Genomic DNA, 20,326 nt, shown 5'->3' on the forward strand with positions numbered 1-20,326 from the left:
AGCAGCTAACAACGGCTGAGTATCTGCGTGGAGGGCGAGAGAGTTGACCTGAGTCCCTATTGAGGTTATCCTGCGTACAAGTTGACACCCCAAAGAAACGACAAGTAATAGTGCTGTGAGCATTATACAAATAGACCAAAATAATTGTTTTAACCCTCCCAATCCAAATATGGATGGGATGCCACCAAACCATTTGTCCCAGCAAGATGCTGCCTCTCTGGCCTGTTGACAGATTTGTTCTATATCCTGGATTATATCACTTACGTTTTTCTTGATCGACTTAATCTCAAAACAACATTGTCCGTTAAATTGTGGATACTTGTTACCTAGCCATTCACAAAACCCATTTTCTTTAGCAAGTAAATAATCTAATGCCAAGCAGTTTTGTATAACATATGTACGAATTTCTTCCATTTTTATCGTTTGTTAACCCTAATGCTTCTGCAGTTCTATTCCCTAAATGTTCTATACTTACGCCTAAAGCTAATATTTGTTCCTGCATAACTAGGTTACCCAACGGATTAAAGCTAACAGCAGCTTGGGCTGTTTTTGATACCCAAGTTTTAAAAGCGACCCAACCATCTGATGTCCAACCTTGCTTTTTCCGGCCTACAAATCGTGATTTAGAATTCTTTCTAGTATAAATGGTGCCACCAGAAATTGCTAGTTTTCCTATAGTACAGAGACCGATAGGATACTTCGGCAACGTTGAATGAGCCTGACTCCCACAAATCCAAAACCAGGCTGGGGGTAAGCTGTTTTGTTTTATCCACCTATGTGCCAATAAGTGGTCAGGAACTTTGGCCTGTGGCTGTGTATTATTAAACCTGTGCCACCATGGGCATCTGCCCAGCACACCCTGATTTTGCATATTTTTGGCCTTACTTTTGGGTGAGTGACCCAAACACGTCATGGGTTTTATGATGGTAGCATTAAAGTGCTTAGTGGAGTGTATGGTAATATTACACCCCCGTTCAACCATATCCAATTGCCGAAAACCCCGTTGGCCGCAAAAAATGCCGGATGGGATTTATCGTTATTACACACGTCCGCAAGCGATAACCAATGGGTATTATTCTTACTAACAAAATTATCGGTTACATTTATATTTGAATGGTCATATAACTCAAACAGCGAAAGCGTTAAATTAGTTTTGTTGAAACCCAACAAAAATTGGCTTATAGTCTTCTCGCTGTTCTCCAATACATCGATATATTGTCTGGTGTAAGCGCGGAAAGTCCCAACAAAATGTTCCTTCTGGCATGGGGGTATCCGTTATAGCCAACGTTATAAGTGTACCTGCTCTGGAATTTCTTTCTTGATAATCGGGGAAATATCCGAGGTTAGTAGAACTGAAATTAGAACTATTCATAAACACAGGGTCCAATCGAAATGGAGCCTCATTAGCAGAGGGTACTTTATTAGTACAAACTACGCATTTAGTGGCGTTGGCTAAAATCGCGAATGCAGCTGCCCATAATTCAACAGTATTGGTGGAGTTTCGTGCTGCCGATTTTCCATTTGGGATTGCTGCTCCCATCTTGGATTAGGCCGACCTGTAATAAGACAAATTAGGCTCAGAAAATTATCCTGGCCGTATGGTTAGATTATTTGTTACAAATTATCTTCTGCTAAGCCAATTGTGATGCACCAGCACTTCCCCTTTGTGCTGTAAGCAGGTTACCCAATAATTATTAGGGTATTGGGCCTGTTGTTGTATTATCTTTCCCTCCTCTGGGATTGGTCCCTTCAGTTGGGGTATATGAACCCATACTAACTCTTCCGCTGCAAACTTTCCTTGCCACGGCAGTGGGATTTTGGGCTGCAAATCCGGCCACCTTGATGTTTGCTGATTTAAATTAATAAGTACCTTTGGCACAATTAAATCCCATCCCTTACAACCTTTTTCTTTGTTTTCTGCTTTAATTCCTAATTTCAGTACCCCTATTTTTTGTTCTACTACCCCATTGCTTTGCGGATGGTATTGTAAATGAACATGATGCTTAATGTTAGAAAATGTAAGCCACTGTTCTAGTTGGCATGCAGTGAACGGTGGTCCCCCATCCGTTTGAATTTCTGTGGATATTCCCCCATGTGCCACTGCCTTTTCAAGGCCTCCTATTACCTCCTTGGCTGTTGTCCTTCGTAAAGGCAAGACCCATGTTTGTCTGCTTCCCAGATCGACTGTTACCAGCCCCCTGGGGTATCGATGGGCACCTTCTAATGGTCCCATTAGATTAACCTGCCAAACCTCTCCTGGTTTGAACTGTTCAGCAGCGAAAGCACCTTTGGTGTGGGCAATCATCCCCATGGACTTTTCTGATTGACACACAAAACACTGCTGTCCTGCATGTTCCCAAATGTTCAGTGGTATCTCCGTTTTCCGCACTATCTCCCGCTGGTGTCGGTGATAGTTCTTTCTAGCCCCATAGTGTCCCCATTCGTTATGTAACCAGTTTGCTAACCATTGCACTTCCTCCTCTGGAACCTTATTAGCCCCTATTGCGATGGGCTGTTGTGCCTGTTCGTCCACAAATTTATGAGCCTAGTGAGTATCCACCCTATGGGACCGTATATGCACTGTATAGGCTCGGTGATACCTTTTGCCACCTGTCTCGATTTAAATCTGCGGTTCCCTTACCCGTAGCTTTAAGGATGATGTAATGTGCATCAACTCCCATAATTAACCCATCCTTCGGTGAATGCTTCTCCAAGGCATGTTCTACACCCATAAAAAATGCCTCAGCTTCTGCGTGTTGAGCTCCGTGCTTGAAAGGCAATGCTTTAACCTCTACGGCTTCACACTTTACACAGTACATTGCCGCTCTATCCTGTCCTCCCTTTGTGCTCCCTTCTGTAACTATCCAGGGTTGCCCTACTGCTTCGCAAAACACAGGGTGGGTAGTTATATCCTCCATTTCATTAATCTGATCCTTAAGCTCCCAATTTCCCCAAAAATATTGGGCCTGTGTTGTTAGCTGTGCCCAGGTGCGCAGGGTCCCAGAAAAATCCAGGGTGGGGCAATCCGGTGTAATCCATTTTAACGCAGTTATTAATGGAGCTTCTATAATTCCTACGTGCCCCTTTGACCAGAATTGCAAGTGTGCAAGTCCCAACAACAGCTTCCTTAACAGCCCATAGTTTCGTTCTGATCCATTTATGCTCCATTGCTCCAAATGTATTATCTTGCCCCTTTGAGTTATCCTGGTTTAAAAAATGGTCTGCGGTCCATGCCAGCCATATAGTTATGGGAATCTCCTGTTCCACCCTGGTTAGAGTTAATGTCTGGTTACTAACTTCAATAAGTTTCGTTAACGCCTCCGAATCCTCTGTGGTCCAATAAAATGTGTGTTTCTTAGTGACCTTTTTCTGCAATAACCTAATTGCCCAATTAATTTCTAAGGGGAGAAACTGTCGAATATAGTTTAATTCTCCTGAGGTTTGTTGTACTTGTTTGTTCTCGGGATGCCTATTTTCCCACTCCTTTAATCGTCTGTCCTTTCCTTCCCTTGGCCTAATGCCCTTGGAGTCTATTTTTAGGCTTAGGAAAGAGAACTCAGTTCCAACTTCCTTTGATGACTTATCTTCACTGACCTGCCATCCATCCAGCTTTAACTGTTGATATACCTTATTTAGAAGCCTTTGTGTAGCTTCCCTCTCCTCTCCGGCAACTAAGATGTCATCTGTGTAATTTAACACAACCGTTTCTGGTTCCTCCTTTATCTTACTTAAAGTCTCCGTCAACTTTAAACTGCACGCTGCTGGGGAGTTAAAGTAGCCTTGAGGGCAAACTTTCCATTTATATATTTTCCCTAACACTGAAAAGTTTAAGATGCCCTGATCATCCCTCAGGGGGACTTGAAAAAAACATGTCCTTAAGATCAATACTCGCCCCATATCTCAGTTTCTTAGACTGTAACATCTTCCAGAGTTCCGGCAAGGTGTATGGTGTTGTAAGTTGTACCCTTTCTACTCATGTATTAGCCTGTCTGTAATCCATCACCAGCCGGTACCTGTCTCCGCTCGGCTTCCTTATTCCCCACCCAGGAGACAGAAACCTTGACTCTGGTACTAACTCTGTTTTTTGTTCTGACAGCAATTTCTTTAATAAAGTTCTTATTTGCCCTTTCCCTTCCTCTGGGGTAGGAATTGGTTTGAACTTCCATGGACTCCCGTTAACTACTTTTGGACTATGCACCGAAGCACTTTCTAATTTTACCGATAAGGCCTGCCATATTAATGTCGTCAGGCCCAGTCGTAGAATCTCATTTACCCCTAGTAAATTTTCATGCCCTATAATAGCTTTAATCTTATAAAGTTTATTACCCCTTTTAACCTTAACCATAGCCATTTCTGCAGCTTTTACTTCGTGCAATCCCTGGACCCATAATTTTTTCCCTAATCGAGTGTGTGGGACAGATGACTTAATTACTGAAACCTGTGTACCTGTATCTAACAAAAATCTGATTTCTTCCCCTTCTATATGTATTTTAGTATAGGGCCTTGAGTCTTGGTTAAACTCGGTTACTTCAGGTACGGCAGAAAGTTGATAGTGTGTCCCCATTAACTTTGCCTGGTTTGATTTTTGTCAGCAGGGCATTGTGGGTACCTATCCCACAGTCTCTGCTTCCCTGTTGCGTTGTGGGTCTATGTCCCAGTGTATGATGGGGAAAAAATGTGCTGCGAGTGGTAGTGGGGTGTGTGGTGTCAGCATCCCACAATGCACTTTGCCCTCCTTTTTCCCTTTGGAAACAAACAGAAAAAAGTGTTTGTGCCCTTTTTACACATCCTTGCATATGGCATTTGCAGGCTAGCATGGAACCCATGCAGCTTAGAGCTGTTGAGGAAAGTGTTGTGAGCATTGTGCAGTGATATATTCAGAACCAAAGTAGCCTGGAGAGTGATGAAGACTCCCAGGAAGAGACAGATGTATATGAATGGGAAACACTGGAGAGGAGGAATGGGAAGAGCTGACTGCATCAGATGCACTGTACATCGTAGAGTGCAAGTTCTGGTGGCGTGAAACAAGCTCAAACTGGTGGGACCACTTTGTTCTGCTTGTATGGGACAATCAGCAGTGGCTACAAAACTTCTGCATGCGTAAGACCACTTTCATTGAACTTTGTGAGTTACTTTCCCGCCCCCTGAAGTGTTGTGATACCAAAATGAGACCTTCTCTGACAGTTCATAAGCACATGACAATTACTATGTTGACAGCTACTCCCGACAGCTACTGGTCAGTGGGCAATCACTTTGGAGTGGGCAAATCTGTAGTGGGAGCTGCTGTCATCCAGGTAGCCATGGCAGTCAATACCCTTTTGCTATGAAAGACAGTGACTTTAGGAAATATGCAGGACATCATGGATGGTTTTGTTGAGATGGGGTTCCCCAACTGTGGCAGGCCAATAGATGGAATGCACATCCCCATCCTAGTACCAGCCACCTTGCCACAGAGTACATAAACCTCAAGAGGTGCTGCTCCATGGTGTTGCAGGCATTGGTGGATCACAAGAATCATTTCACTGACGACAATGTGGAATGGTTGGGAAAGGTGCATGATGTGCACATCTCGAGGAACTCTGGTCTGTTTAGAAAGCTCCAGAGTGGGACTTCCTTCCCAGACCAGAAAATTACCATTGCAGACATGGAGATGCCATTAGTGATTCTGGGTGACCCTGTATACCCCTTGCTCCTTTCATTCATGAAGCTGTTCACAGGCAGCCTGGACCGCAGTAAGGAGCACTTAAACTGCAGGCTGAGCAAGTGCAGAATAGCAGTAGAATGTGCATTTGGCCATTTAAGAGCCAGGTTCAGGAGCATTCTAACTTGGTTAGAACTCAGTGAAGACAATTATCAGAAAGGTAGCTGTGCACTATTCCCCTCATGGTGGGAGCTTGCTGTGTGCTTCATAATTTACATGGAAGTAAGGGGGAAAACTTCGTGCCAGGCTGGAGGGCGGAGGCAGATCTGTTATTTGCTGGCAACAGAGAAATGGTGACACTCAGGCTTCCTTTTCATTCCCAAAGAAGAATAGACTCTTTTGGCCTGTAACTTCCACTGTCACCATAGCATGAACCCTTATTCCTTTTGCCATTCTCAGTCTGCTCTCTTCTGTAGCCTTTACTGTTTTTCAGATTTGCTGTCTGAATTCCAGCCTCCTCTTACCATTCCCACTTGCTGTCTCCATGCCAAGTCAGTTGTAGTTCCTCTTCCCAGCTCTTTGCTAGCCAGATCCGGTTCTCTCCTCATGGAACAGTGCTTGGCTGCCAGTGGGGGTGAGCGGGAAGGGTCATTGGGCTTACAAATGAAAGGCTACCTGCTTTCATTTTTTTTTCTGACCCCATTCTATCCTGCAATAGTCATCACAGGGAAAGTCCTTATGAGTCCCTAAAGCTCTGGGATTAGTCACCTTATGGGACTGGTGTATATACAGTCTGATCACACATAGGAGTTGTGAAAGGAAGGATCATGTCAAGTTACCCTGTTGGGATGGTGAATGCCCAGACTGATTAGCACTGGGAGATGAGAGGCTTCGGTTTCCTCTATGGAAATAAGCTTCCAGAGAATTTAGCTGAGAAAAATGAAAGTCTTTCCTGAACATGTGCAGACTGCAGCTTCTTTCCCTTTAGAAGCTCAGTTTGGTCAAATTTGGATGGATTTTCTCAAGGACAGCAAAAGTCACATGCCTGATGCAAAAGCCAAATCAGTGTTCTAGCATACTAGGATGCTAAAGGTTTTCAGAAGAAAAGGTTGCCAGAATATTTTAACATGGGGAAAGAAGAAAGACCTGTTTTTCCCATAGCTTTGTTCTCCAACACCTGTAAGCTGTTGCAAATAGTTGGACATGATGGTTCATATTGATAATAGGAACTAGTATACATTATGGTTTTGCTGCTCATCCGGTGGACCTTGCTATAAGGCCCAACATATTGTTAGAATTGAGTCTAGGAGACTGGAATCCTCAAAATGGTACTCTGTTTTTCCATATTTGAGTCCCTCAAATGACTTTTGTATCTTATTAAAAAAAACTTGGAAGCCCCTTGCTACTTCAGACATAAAAATGGGTAGAAAACAGTTGAGCTTATGTATACCTTTAATACATGAGGTGCGGTCTGTTAGAACATGTGTTTTATTAGAACTTATTATTCGTTGGTGTCACTTAGACAGTAAAACTGATATTAAGGCCTGCTTGTGCTTGACACTATATGAACATGTACTCAAATGTCTGCTCCAAAGACCTTGTTTGTCAGTTAATTAAAAAAGCTTAACATGTGCTCATCATGTGAATAGGCAAGTGGAGTTTTGCTAGACTTACATGTATGACAGACTTGCTGATATTAAGCAGTCTATAGATTTTCCAAGCACAGGTTGAACCTCTCTGATCTGGAACTGTCTTGTTCAGCAACATCTGTAATCAGCATGAATTTAGTTATCTGGAAGTCAATTTATCAAGGCTGTGACCAAGTTTCCCATGGACCCATAGTTTTGTTCACAGCCACCAGTCCTGGCTCTGTGTTCTGTGGTGTTAGGTAACTTCTAATTTATCCCTAAATATCTTCTAAGAGCCCTATAAGCAGTGAAAGTGTTGGTAATGCTGCTAGACGATGTTGACCCCTCCTATAGTTAAGTATGCCTCAGTGACTGGTCTGAGCATTAACAAGGGACAGATCAAGACAGTGAGGATCAACCAGTCCAACACCACCACCATCAGGCTGGGAAGGGATGACCTGAAAGATGTGGGGCAGTTCAGCTACTTGGGGAGTATTACGGGCATAGATGGAGGAAGAGAGAGGGATATCAGTGCCAGGATAGGGAAACCATTCAAGACTCTGTCCTGTATGGAGTTCACAAATATTTGTGAAGATGAAACTGCAGATCTTCAACACAAATGTGAGGAGTGCACTCTTGTATGGATGAGAGACCTGATGTACTAAAAAGTCTTCAAATCACAAGCTGCAGAAGTTCGTAAACAAATGCCTGAGGTACATCCTTCACATCAAATGGCAATACTTCATCATAAATGAGTAGATTTGGAACAGAGCAGGACAAGAACCAATTGACATTGAAATCAAGAGAAGAAAGTGAGGTTGGCTAGGACATACTCTCAGAAAAACGTTATCCAGCATAGTCCTCTAAGCTCTCACATGGAACCCACAAGGAAAACACAAAAGAGGAAGACCTCGGACAATGTGGAGAAGTTCTACTGAGAACGAAGGACAACAACTGGGGTCCTTCTGGAGCCAGCTAGAAATTTTGTCCCAAGACAGAGTGAAGCAGAGGAGGCTTGTAAATAACCTATGCTCCACATGGAGTACAAGGGTGAAGTAGTAGTAGTACAGTTAAGTAAGTTCTCTGGTTTGCAACTGCTCAGGTCCTGAGGGTGCCACATTAGAGAGATTCAATCTATACTTCTCTTGATTTGTCTATTGGCAATATGCTGTGTTGGTTGTAGAAGCAGTTGTTTTTCTACCTTTTTGTGCTTTTGCTTATTAGATCAAATGAGTCAGACTAATGAGACATACTATAGAAGGCAGATGTGGTGGAATTCCTGGGTTGGAGGCTGTGAGCTCTTTTAACTCTCTAGCCTCAGCTGTCTCTCGCAATACCTTACTACTGATGAGCAGCAAACCCCTCCAGACACTTATGACTGAACACAACCACATGTGAAGCCCCAAACCCAACCGCTGGATTGTGTGAAGACAGTGACACACATGCACGTATACAGCGTCATTGTTTTTTAATTTGCTTTTTAGTCTTCACAGCCAGCTACTTAGTTTAAAAAAAACTTACTTGGGTTATAGCAAATATGTTGGGAAACTAGTTGTTTTTGTCTTCGAACGATGTCTAGAGATGACTTTTCAAACCTTAATCTTAGTATTAAAATGATCAAATAGTGCAGTGCTCATCGATTCTGAAAAATTATATAGAACTATCTTAAAGAGTAACAGACTGATAAATTCCAAATGGATATGAATGTAGTGGATTATGAATATCAGGCCTCCAGGGGATTAAGTTATTATGCCAATTAGAAAACTTTGTTGAAACATATGTTGAAAATTCTGTACAATTTTAAGATAGTTGTCTGTCTGCCTGATATGCTATCGCACAAATTATATAGCATGCTTTAATATTTAAGATTTCTACTCTAAATGCTTTCATTTGCAGTGTTATGTTACAATTCTGTTTCTTAACTAAGCAGCATCTTTATATATTCATATCATCCTTCAAAGATTTTACTGGGACTTTGAAGAGTTCAGCCTGCCTTGGCAAATCCATGGTTTCTTCCTTTGAGAAGTTTGAATACCACTTATTCAGCAGTATTATTGCAAAAGCTAAATACAGTCAAAGTTGAGAACAATATACTATAAATGATGCTGGTTTGAAAAAAGAGGGCTTGTAAAATTGCTTGTAGGATAGTAAAATTTCATCACATTCTGGAAAAACAACCTCATTTATTGATCCAGCTCTTCTGAGTGCAGAGATGAAGTGTAGTCTTTCGAAGTCTGTCTTCTTCCTCGAAGACTTGTTATATTGATCTGAAGCTTAGGAGCTGAAATAGCTCATTTTTAGGTGTGTTGCTGCTTTAATAACTGTACATTGTCCCTCAGTTTAAGTGAAAGACTTTCTACAGTATATTTTCCTTGAACAGTATTGAACCAGTCAGTAATGTTATTTTTTGAAAAATCCTTGATGAGATTCTGCAAATGTACTCATGTGGCTTAGCTGGTCACTGATTCTTGAGTCTGTGCTGCTTTAGTCAGCCTTATTGTGCATTTCATGAAAGAAGTATACAGTTAAACCCTTCTTCAGGTGAAATATTGGGGTAAAGCTCTTGGCGCAGATACAGAATTTTGTTATATTCATATTTCTGATGGGGCTGATAAACCAGATGTTTGGTGTAAACTACCAATGCCTCAACCCACCCAACCAGCAAATACTTAAGAAATTTTATCGTATGACCTATCCATGTGTTATTTTCTGACACACACACTAACTGGGTATGGTTTGTTAAGATAAATATAAGCATGTGAACTTTTCAGATCGGTTTGGTTATACTTTCATGGAGTAGGTGCACAACTAGCTGCACAAACTGTTGGTAGTCCGTCACTAGGTAGACAGCCTCACTTGTAACTAGATTTGTCTGCCCCTTGCACTCCACAAGCAGAGTGAGGAATGCAGCAAACTCTGTTTTTCCCTTTGTCAGGGAGTGAGGGAAACAGGCAGCAATGTACAAATAGCGCGGAGGCGATAGACCTTAGTCCTCCCCTTCCATCTCTATAGGACTCCTGGGCGAGTAAGAGGCTCAGGACTTGGGCATTGCCAGATGGTGTGAGAGGTGTGCCCCTAGCCAGCCCCTTTCACCTGCCTGATGATACTGTCTGTTTTCTGCATGTGGCTTTTTTGTTTTTTGTTTAGAGAAAAGCAATCCCATTCCTTGCATGTCCAAACCCTTACTTGCTTTAAGTCAGAGTGCACAAAGTGTGTGTGGGGGCTGGCTGTGTCCCCTTGGGAGCATGAAATTTTTAAGGGGGGCACAATGCGATCAGCCTCCCCCCATAGTCTCCTCTGGCTCCCCTGCACTCTCCTCTCAGCTGGATTAACCTTCCAACAGGTGAGTTCTCTGCAGCTGAATTTCCTCCAGTCCTCTTAATTGTCTTCAATCTGGCTCAGCACTTTGTGCTCTCTGTCTTGCATTTTCATGCAGGGTGCTGCTGCAGTGGCTTCAGAACATGGGGCTGGCCAGGGCAGGCCAGTGAGTGGAGGAGAGGAAGCTGCAGAAACATGCACTTTGGGAATAGGATTCCACAGGGTTCTTCCAGCTGTTACAGCTGGAGATAAGGAGAGTGGTTTTTCTGCTGTCTGAAGAGCAGTCTGAGGAATACAGTTCCCTGCTGTGCTTTCACAGGTTAGCAGTGGCTGTTATCAGACAGATAGAGGAATTTTCTCCTCCCCACCCTTTGGGCAAAATTGTTTGGAAGGGAACAATACTCAGCTGGACGGAAAATCTGCCTGAAAGTAATAGCAACTGTTGGGAGTGGGGGCTTCTGGTAAATTCACCTGCTGTAATTTTTATCACGTTGATCAAACAAGGGGAGAGGGGTGAGAGTGAACTAAGGAAAGGATTTTATTCTCTCAATCCCTGAAGTTGTCTAGTGTTAAGAGACCATTACTTCTGTGTAAGGTGAACATCTCTGTTCCTTTCAGTGGAACTCATCTTGTGAGTGAGGATTGCACTTGTGCAAGGGTTGGCAGGATCAGGCTTTGAACTTGTAATGACTTCTTGCTGTCAGTTTTAGAATGCAGAATTTTGTTGGAAATCGCTCTTGATCTCTACTCGGTATTTAGGATTCGCAGCCAACAACCCAGATAGGGACATTCAAAATGCCAGGCCTGCCTGGGATCCAGAGCACAAGTGGCATTGAGTGCAGCATGTCTATTAGAAATCACACTTCCAAATGGCAGACAAAAAGTTTTACTTTGTTATGTTGTGAGAACCACAAGCAAAAACCAACACACACAACTGAGTAGGAATCACAATGACAGCCTGTCATTTATTCTGCAGCACACAGGGAGGTTCACATTTTTAGTTTATTTATAAAGAACAATCCTGAACAATCTACTTAAGAGATAAGTGGTACTGATATAATCAAATTATTTCTGAAAAAGCAGCTGTCTAGTGAAGCACATACATGCGTATTTTTACACATGCCAAAAGGTTTTTTTAAAGTATGAACATAACCAAATTTTTTTGTTGGCATGGATTACATTAGGCAGGTTTGAGTTGCCCTGTTAATTGCAGGGGTGAAAAATGGGGCCTACCATAAAAAGTTTGCTTACCCCCGCTATAAGTTATGATAACAGGAAGCGACATACTAAATTTGGTGGCTCTATCTCTTACTGTTTAGGAGGAGTTCTTGAACTGACAATCTCTCAAATATATAGTAGTTCTTCTTTGAGTGATTGCTCATGTCCATTCCAATTTGGGTGTGCGCTGGGCGCATGCCCAGTGGCCGGAATCTTTTTTCTCTAGCTGATAGCCCTAGGGTCAGTGCGGTGCCCCCTGGAGTAGCGCCTGTATGGCCGCCCATATATGCACCACCCGACCCATCCCCCGCTCAGTTCCTTCTTGCCGCAGTATTGGCGCAGTATCGGTTGCTGGAGGTCCCTCGTTGTGGGGGACAGTATCACACAAAAAGTTAAGTTCTTAAAAAGAAAATACAGTCTAGCTAAAGTCAGCTTGTCAGCCATTGTCAGACTAAACATATAATTATCCTTAATGCCTTGCTCTCTGATTATGCCTTAGAGTGGTCACCAAAAACATTTGGTTTCAGACCTTCCCTTGCAGAAGGATCTCTGAGAAATGATGCAGTGAATATTTGAGGGAGCTGAATAATAAAATGTCACAAGTAGTTGCCTTAAAAACAACTAGTATAGTATAGTATAGTATAGGGTATACATTCCCTTCCTAGGGAGAAATGAATGAAAGCAGCCCAGCTAGCTGTAGATGGCTTGTCCTAACTGATGGGATGTTTTAATGCGCCACAAAGTTAAAATGGTGACTTCACAAGTTCCTAGGAGAATCGTATTTCCGACTCAGATTTGCATAATAAAAATTCACTGGTAGCCTTTATTGTTTTAATTAGTTGTAAATAGGTTGTATAGTTATCTTTCATAGGTAAATGGCTATTCTTAGCACCTAGTGAGCCAAGCTGGGTCTTTAACCCCCTTCATTGCCAGGGGATGCCTGGCTCCCCGGGGTTTTAAAAACTGTTCAAAATGGTAAACGAATGCCCAAAAGTGACTCGCATAAGGTGTGTTTGAGTTGCTTCGGAGAGGCACACCTCCGCAAGTGCTGCTCTATTTGCAAGGCCTCCAAGCCTAGCACTTTAAAAGATAGGGCTCAACAGCTGAAAGATCTACTAATGGAATCAGCCTTGCACCCAGACATTTCCCCAGTGGGAGCTCAGAGTGCCACATCACTGGTGCAGAGCGCTCCCGTGCCATTGGAAAGTTCCTGGCACCGAGAGCACGACTCGGTGCCTAGCGCCTCCCGGCGCCATAAGAGCCAGTGCCTCACAAAAAGAGAGGACGGGACTGGGGTTGATCACAAGAAAGGAGATGGTGAAGGCAAACTTTGGGGGAGTCTGCCAGATCGCACTTGTGATCGGGATAATGAAATGCAGGCATTGACTCCAGCGTGAGGCGGGAGCCCAAGCTCTCCCAGACTGCCCTTGGTGCCGGAGGCCTTTAGTGCTGTGCAAGGCCTCCTGCAAATTATGATGCCGCTACAGACGCCACACTGGAAGCCTTCATCGACCCAGTTCCAGCTGCCTGATCAGGCTCTAGGGACCCTAGCATGGTTCCTGATGCTGGTGAGACCCCAGCAAATAGTCACCTCCCTCAGTGCCACGCAGACAGTGCTGAGCGTGCAAGAACTGGCAGGCACTGCGGGACCCTCGGCACTGCCATGGTCGTCAGCATCCAGGTTGGTCTTGTTTTACTCCAGCTCAGCTCGGAGCGGGAATACAAGGTCATCTCGATGCAGTGGGCATTGACACTGCTCCCGACACCCCTTAGAACGGGAGTGGCAAAGCCCCCCCCCCCCCACAAGGTGCCCCACAGTGGCCTTTCTGGACCCCGTGGGCGATCCACGAGGCACAGGGGTGAGATGCGGGACTCCCGTTCAGGGCGACCGGCACTCCTCAGGTGCCGAGATCAGCACCAACCTCTGCTTTGGAAGCCCTGCCAAGAGAGCAAGCGGAATCATCGGCACTGGCACCAACGATGGTGCTGACCCAGACACCACTGCAGTCAGCAGCGACCCAAGCATGGGCACCACCCCTGCAAGCAATGGGGGCTGTGGTGCAGTGGGCGCCGGCACCAGCAGAACTGGTGTCATCCCAGGTGCAGAGTGGCCCCATCTTCATGGCATCACACCAGAGACCACTAGGGGGCCCTTCACCCCAGGCACCGAGCATGGTACCGCAAACCACAGTGCTGGTGACTCATGGAAGTGCAAGAAGCCCCTGCACTGGTGGGCTTGGAAGACGTGATGCCCTTTTCCTCGTCCTCCTGAGATGAGGCACTTGCTGGATCCTCTGCATCCCTGGTACTGGAGGATGGAGGAGTGTACCAGCAGTTGTTGAGGAGGGTGGCCCAAAGTCTGGGGGTGCAGGCGGAAGAGGTCAGGGACAAAATAGACCCTGTTACAAACATCCTCTTAAGGTCTGGACTGTCCAGGGTGGCACTGCCCATTATAAAGACAATTGCCAATGCAGCGAATGCAGCGAAGACAGCGTGGCAGACCCAGGCCTCAGCCTTGCACACGACTAGGTAAAATGAGTGCTGGTATTTTGTCCCAGCCCATGGAAATGAACATCTGTTTACCCATCCTCCCCTGACTCCCTTGTCGTGGATGCTGTGAACAATAGGGAGAGGCGGGGTGTGTAGGGGCTCTCCCCTAAAAACAAAGAGGCCAAATGATTAGACCTTTATGGTAGGAAAGTAGGTGGCCTCCAGTTGAGAATTGCTAACCAGCAACCTGGTTAGCAGGTATGCATACAATACGGCCAGCTCCATGAACTGTTTCGCTGAGCTCCTCCCGCCAGAGACCGAGTCAGAATTTATGGCCCTGGTGGAAGAGAAGAGACTCATATCTAGAGCAGCACTACAGGCTGCCTTAAATGCAGCCAATGCGGCCACCAGGGTCATGGCCTTGGGTATAGCCATGAGAAGGGGAGCATGGCTTCAGGTCTCAGGACTCTCACAGGAGGTACAGCAGTCCATTCAGGACCTCCTTATTGAGGACCCTTCCCTATTTTCAGAAAAAACTGACAAGAAGCTTCATAGTATGAAGGACTCACATACCACCCTGCGCTCACTGGGTCTGTATACACTGGCGACGTAGAGAAGACATTTTACCCCGAGGTCCCAATTCAGACAGTTCCCACAACAACAACAAGATGGGAACAGGAGAAGGGGCTGCCGTAATAGGAAACATCAGGGTCACCAGACATGGGACCAGAGCCACCAAAACACGCCCATTGGGGTCTAAACACTAGTTATGGTGGGGTGGTTGGTAGCAACACACCGGCCACCCCCACAGTTCCAGCTCAGTATTTATTTTCATCCCACCTATCCCCATTCTACCATGCATGGTGCAGCATAATGTCGGACCAGTGGGTCCTCCACACGGTAGAAACGGGAGATGCCATCCAGTCTTCTTCCCACCTCCCTTCACACCGCACTTCCCTCTCCCTCTTCAGGGATGCCTCTCACAAGACGGTTCTCAGGCAGGAGGTAGGGGCCCTCCTACAAAAGGGGGCTATAGAGGAAGTTCCCCAGGAATTCTGGGGGCAGTGATTTTATTCCTGTCATTTCCTAATCCCAAAAGTGAAAGGGGGGCTATGGCCAATCTTGGACCTGCGAAATCTGAACAAATTTGTGAAAAAGATAGTTTCATATGACATCTCTGGGCATAATTATCCCAATGCTGGCACGAGGGGACTGGTTTGCTGCTCTTGACTTAAAAGACGCGTATTTCCATGTAGCAATTTATTCATCTCACAGGAGGTTCCTTCGATTTGTACTTGGGAGGGACCATTACCAGTTCAGTCCTTCCATTCGGCCTCTCCTCAGCCCCGAGAGTCTTTACCAAATGTATGTCAGTAGTGGCAGCTTCCTTAGGCAGGCAGGGAGTGTACCCTGCGTTCCCTACCTAGACAGCTGGCTGATTTGAGGTCTGTCACAGAGACAGGTGATGAGACATGTACAGCTGATAGGAGAAACATTCCACATGTTAGGCCTGCTAGCGAACGAGGCAAAGTCTGTGCTAGTTCCAACTCGGGTCATGGAGTTTGTAGGTGCTCGACTAGATGCAGACCAAGCCATGGCGTCTTGCATCCAAGGCCTGATCAGGTTCCCAACCATAATGGCCAGGGGATGCCTCAGACTGTTGGGACACATGGCAGCATACATGTTTGTAGTCCAGCATGCCAGGTTACGAATGCGCCCCTTCCAGCTGTGGCTCGCCTAAGTATACAGACCTGTCAGGGACAACATAGACGAGTTAGTTACAGTCCCCCCAAGAGTGTTAACAACATTACGCTGGTGGCTAGAAGCCACGTTTGTCTGCATGGGAGTGCCCTTCAATCCCCTGCAACCCTCCCTCTCCCTGGTCACAGATACCTTGGACCTGGTCTGGGGTGCACACTTGGGGGACTGCCAGACTCAGGCTCTGTGGAGCAAGACCGATGCTCAGCTCCACATAAATGTGCGGGAGCTCAGAGCTGTTTGGCTGGCATGCAAAATGTTTCAGAATAAACTGAGGGGGCAGTGTGTCACAGTCAGCACAGACAATACTATGGCAAGGTACTATATAAACAAACAAGGGGGTGCACACTTGTTGCCCGTATCTTGAGGCCCTCATGCTCTGGGACTTCTGCATCCAGCACCAGATTCTCCTGAGGGCGTTCTACCTGTCTGGGGCTCACAACTTCCTAGTGGACTGCCTTGGCAGGTCCTTCATGGACCACAAGTGGTCACTGCATACTGAAGTACTAGTTCAATTTTCCAGAGGTGTGGACGTCCCCAGGTAGACCTCTTTGCCACGCATCTGAATGCGAAGTGCGGGACGTTCTGCTCTTACCAGAACTGAAGTCTGGGCCCTTGGGCAGATGCCTTCAGCATTCGTTGGTCAGGGCCATTGCTGTACGCCTTTCCACCGATACTGCTCATCCACCGAACACTGTTGAAAATTCGGTCGGACCATGCATCAGTTATCCTGGTGGCCCCAGCCTGGACTCAACAGTACTGGTACTCGACCCTCTCGGAGATGTCCACTCATGACCCAGAGGTGCTTCCGCTGCACCTGGACCTGCTGACACAGGAGGAGGGGAGACTGCAGCACCCCGATCTCCAGGTGCGGCGTCTTACGGCATGGAGGCTCCATGGCTGAGACCGGTCAAGCTGGCCTGCGCCAAACCAGTCAGGGAAGTATTGCTGAACAGCAGGAAACCCTCTACAAGGGTAACGTATATAGCCAAATGGAAGAGGTTTACCATATGGGCCACTGAAAAGGGGTCGTCCCCGGGAGAGGCCCCAGTGTCATGTATCCTAGACTACGTGCTGGCCCTAAGCCAGACAGGGCTGTCACTATCCTCTCTGACAGTGCACTTGGCAGCCATTTCGGCATTTCACCCAGGGGCTGGGAGGTCATTGGTCTTCTCAGACCCAGTGGTGAAAAGGTTCGTGAAGGGAATGGAAAGAGTCAAACCGTGGGTTTGGGCCCCCTGCCAACATGGGAACTTAATTTGGTTTTGTCTCAGTTTATGGCTCCCCCATTTGAGCCTCTCACCTGTTGCTGTATTGTTGCTTACCTACAAGATGGCATTTCTGGTGGCCATTACCTCAGCCAGAAGGGTGTTGGAGCTCAGGGCCTTGATGGTGGACCCACTTGATATGGTGTTCAACAAAGATAAAGTCACGCTGAGACCCCACCCAGTGTTTCTGCCTAAGGTGATCTCCCCTTTCTACATTAACCAAGACATTACCTTATCGGTGTTCTATCCAAAGCCCCATGCCGCCCAAGGGGAGCAGAGTCTGCACACCTTGGATGTCCAGAGGGCACTGGCCTTCTATATGGACAGGACCAAACCCTTCCGGAAGTCGCAGCAGTTGTTTGTTGCTGTGGCAGACAGGATGAAGGGGCACCCAGTCTCCTCTGTGGATCTCCTCCTGGATAGTGGCCTGTATCAGAGAGTGCTACAAGCTGGCAGGGGTTCCTCCTCCCCTGATCAGGGCTCACTCCTCTAGGGCACAGGCGTCCTCTGCGGCATTCTTGGCCGAGGTCCCTGTCCAGGACAACTGCAGAGTGGCCATTTGGTCTTCTATTCACACGTTCACAGAGCATTACGCAGTTACGCAGCATGCACCGGAATATGCTGCAGTGGGCAGGGCTGTCCTGCACTCCTTTTGGGGCTCCGAACCTGCCTCCTAGACGTTGGCTTGCATTGACCCAAACTCGAATGCACATGAGCAATCACTCGAAGAAAAGACAGTTACCTGTTCCGTAACTGGTGCTCTTCGAGATGTGTTGCTCATGTCTGTTCCAAAACCCTCCCACCTTCCCCTCTGTCGGAGTAGCCGGCAAGAAGGAGCTGAGCCGGGGGCGGGGCAGGGTGTGCAGTGCATGTATGGGCAGCCATATGGGCGCCACTCCAGGGGGTGCCGCACCACGCTTAGGGCTACCGGCTAGGGCAAAAAGCTTCCAGCAACTGGGCATGCTCTTGGTGCATAGCCAAATTAGAATGGACATGAGCAACACATCTCAAAGTACACCAGTTACAGAACAGGTAACTGTCTTATCAGCCTCATCTTTTTTCGTTTTCTGTGGATTCTAGACCTTACCTGTACCTTGACCAAAAAATTTGAGCCTTGACAAAAAAAAAAAAAAAAAAAAAAAAAATAGGCCACCCTGGCTTAGATGGACATGTGTAGAGCTACTTCATTACTACCCTCATTGTCTTATGTCTGCTAATATCTTTGTATGTGCCGTCTTTGAGGTTTTTCCACTCTGGACTTCAGAAAGCCATTGGTTTGCAGGTCATCATTGACAGGGTTCCAATTCCTGCAGTGACCCCTGGTGTGTGTGTGTGTGTGTGTGTGTGTGTGTGTGAGACAACTCAGTGTAATATCTAATTATTAACCCACCAAATGTACCAGAAGATATCACTGGGACACTTTCTGCTGGTGCACAGGGCTACATTTTAGGTTCCGGTGATATCTTTTGTGTAGATTCAGTTGCTGTTGCAGGCTTTATGGTATTCTCTGCTGCTGGCTACAATTCGGGTACTCATTGCTCTAGTAGTTCCAGCTCTTGAGCTGCTCCCATCTGGGTTCCAGGAGCTGGATCCATTGCCACTGTTCAAGATGCTGGTTTGGGGTGTGGTTCTGCCATCTTGGCCTGGTGTCTGGGTCTGGTGTGTTTGAGGGTAGAGATGAGGCCTCTGTCGAAGGTTACATAATGGGGTTAGGTGTGGAATCTGCTTGGCTTTGCTATGGGTGGCCATTCCCACCTCTTTAGCTTGTCCCATATGGTTGGCAAAGTGCTCTTCTACCAGCATAGGAATGGGATAACCATCGCAGACTGCAAAAGTCCAAATTCCTGTTCAGCTCTTGTATGTAACAGTCAGCTTGGCTCTAGGCAGGTCAAAAGAGTCCACCTTGAAGGGATGAACAGTTAGTTGAGGATCTGGGTTGGTGAGTTTGTCCACTAAGGACTGGTGGATACTAGACAGTATTTCTGTGTCTAGTAACCTCCTTCCTGCTCACAGTCTCAGTTTCTCTTCTCCTTGCAGGTATCTGAGAGGCACCTGGGCCTGAGGATGCTTGGTGTGATCCCATTGCCATGAACTGCACTCTGGTGCTCTTGGGACAGTTGGCCTTTACACGCCCTGGTTTGTTGCATTTAAAATGTCTCCCAACTGGCGCATCATTGGAGTGAATTGGGTTGCTGGAAAATGGTGTGGTTGGATGATAGTGTCTGTGTCCTTCCTTGAGGTGAATAGGGCCCTTTCCTTTGTGGTGGGTTCTTGGATTGCCCCCTATTATGGGATGTTCCCTCTGGGCATCCCTTCTGGTTCCCCCAGGGTGCGGGGCAGATGACAGATCTGACCCCGAGTACTCCTGCTTTTGTTAGGATATATCTTTACTACCCAGAAGATCAATCCAGCCAGGGGTGATCTTCCGGGGTTTGATTTGTGTGCCTGGTAGTCAAACACGAATTTGAACTATCTTGGATTGGCGGTCAACCCCTGTACTCCTTGATATTGTGAAGAATAAGGGAGGTTCGGGAGAGAGTTTCTCTTCACGACCTCCCTCTGTGAAGATGGCCAGGTAAGTCAATTGTAGATAGGTTGATTCTAGCTAAGCAATTGTCGTAGCTAGAATTGCATATCTACAATTGACTTACTTGCCTCATGTAAACCTGCCCTCAGGTTTGGGGTTTTCCACCTAGGATGTACCATCTAAGTTCTCCAGGGGCACCATCTAGGAACTGCATCAGGAGGGAGAACTTTTCCAGGTGTCATCCTTCTCCCCTGAGATCCAGGTTTTCCAGCTTTTAGCTACACATTAGGAGTATTAAAGAAATACCACATCCTGGTGCCACCTTTTGGGCTCTGAAATAACAATGGGCCTGTTTGGGAGTGAGGCCCATCATAAGTCTGGCCTCTTGTTTACATGGTTGATAATAATAATGTATGGCATCCTCTGACATGTCAACTGCTACTCCTAGGAAGGGGCCAGTGATTTCCTTCAGAGATAT

The 20,326-nt window shown here is 46.2% G+C and overlaps 1 protein-coding gene across 2 annotated transcripts in view; it reads left to right on the top strand.

Moving 5' to 3' along the window:
• The window catches only part of HS2ST1 (heparan sulfate 2-O-sulfotransferase 1), a 162,548-nt gene that overhangs the window by 26,505 nt on the left and 115,717 nt on the right, over positions 1–20,326 (top strand). The window contains exon 1 of one of the 2 annotated variants that reach the window (XM_075002880.1): positions 19,358–19,457. The exons of the other annotated variant lie outside the window; for it this stretch is intronic. Coding sequence (XP_074858981.1) covers positions 19,409–19,457 — 49 coding nt within the window. The 5' untranslated portion in view covers positions 19,358–19,408. Of the gene's footprint in view, positions 1–19,357; positions 19,458–20,326 lie in introns of those variants that run through there. 2 annotated transcript variants of the gene reach the window in all.

This window comes from Carettochelys insculpta, chromosome 9 (assembly GCF_033958435.1).
Source record: "Carettochelys insculpta isolate YL-2023 chromosome 9, ASM3395843v1, whole genome shotgun sequence".
NCBI lineage: Eukaryota > Metazoa > Chordata > Testudines > Carettochelyidae > Carettochelys > Carettochelys insculpta.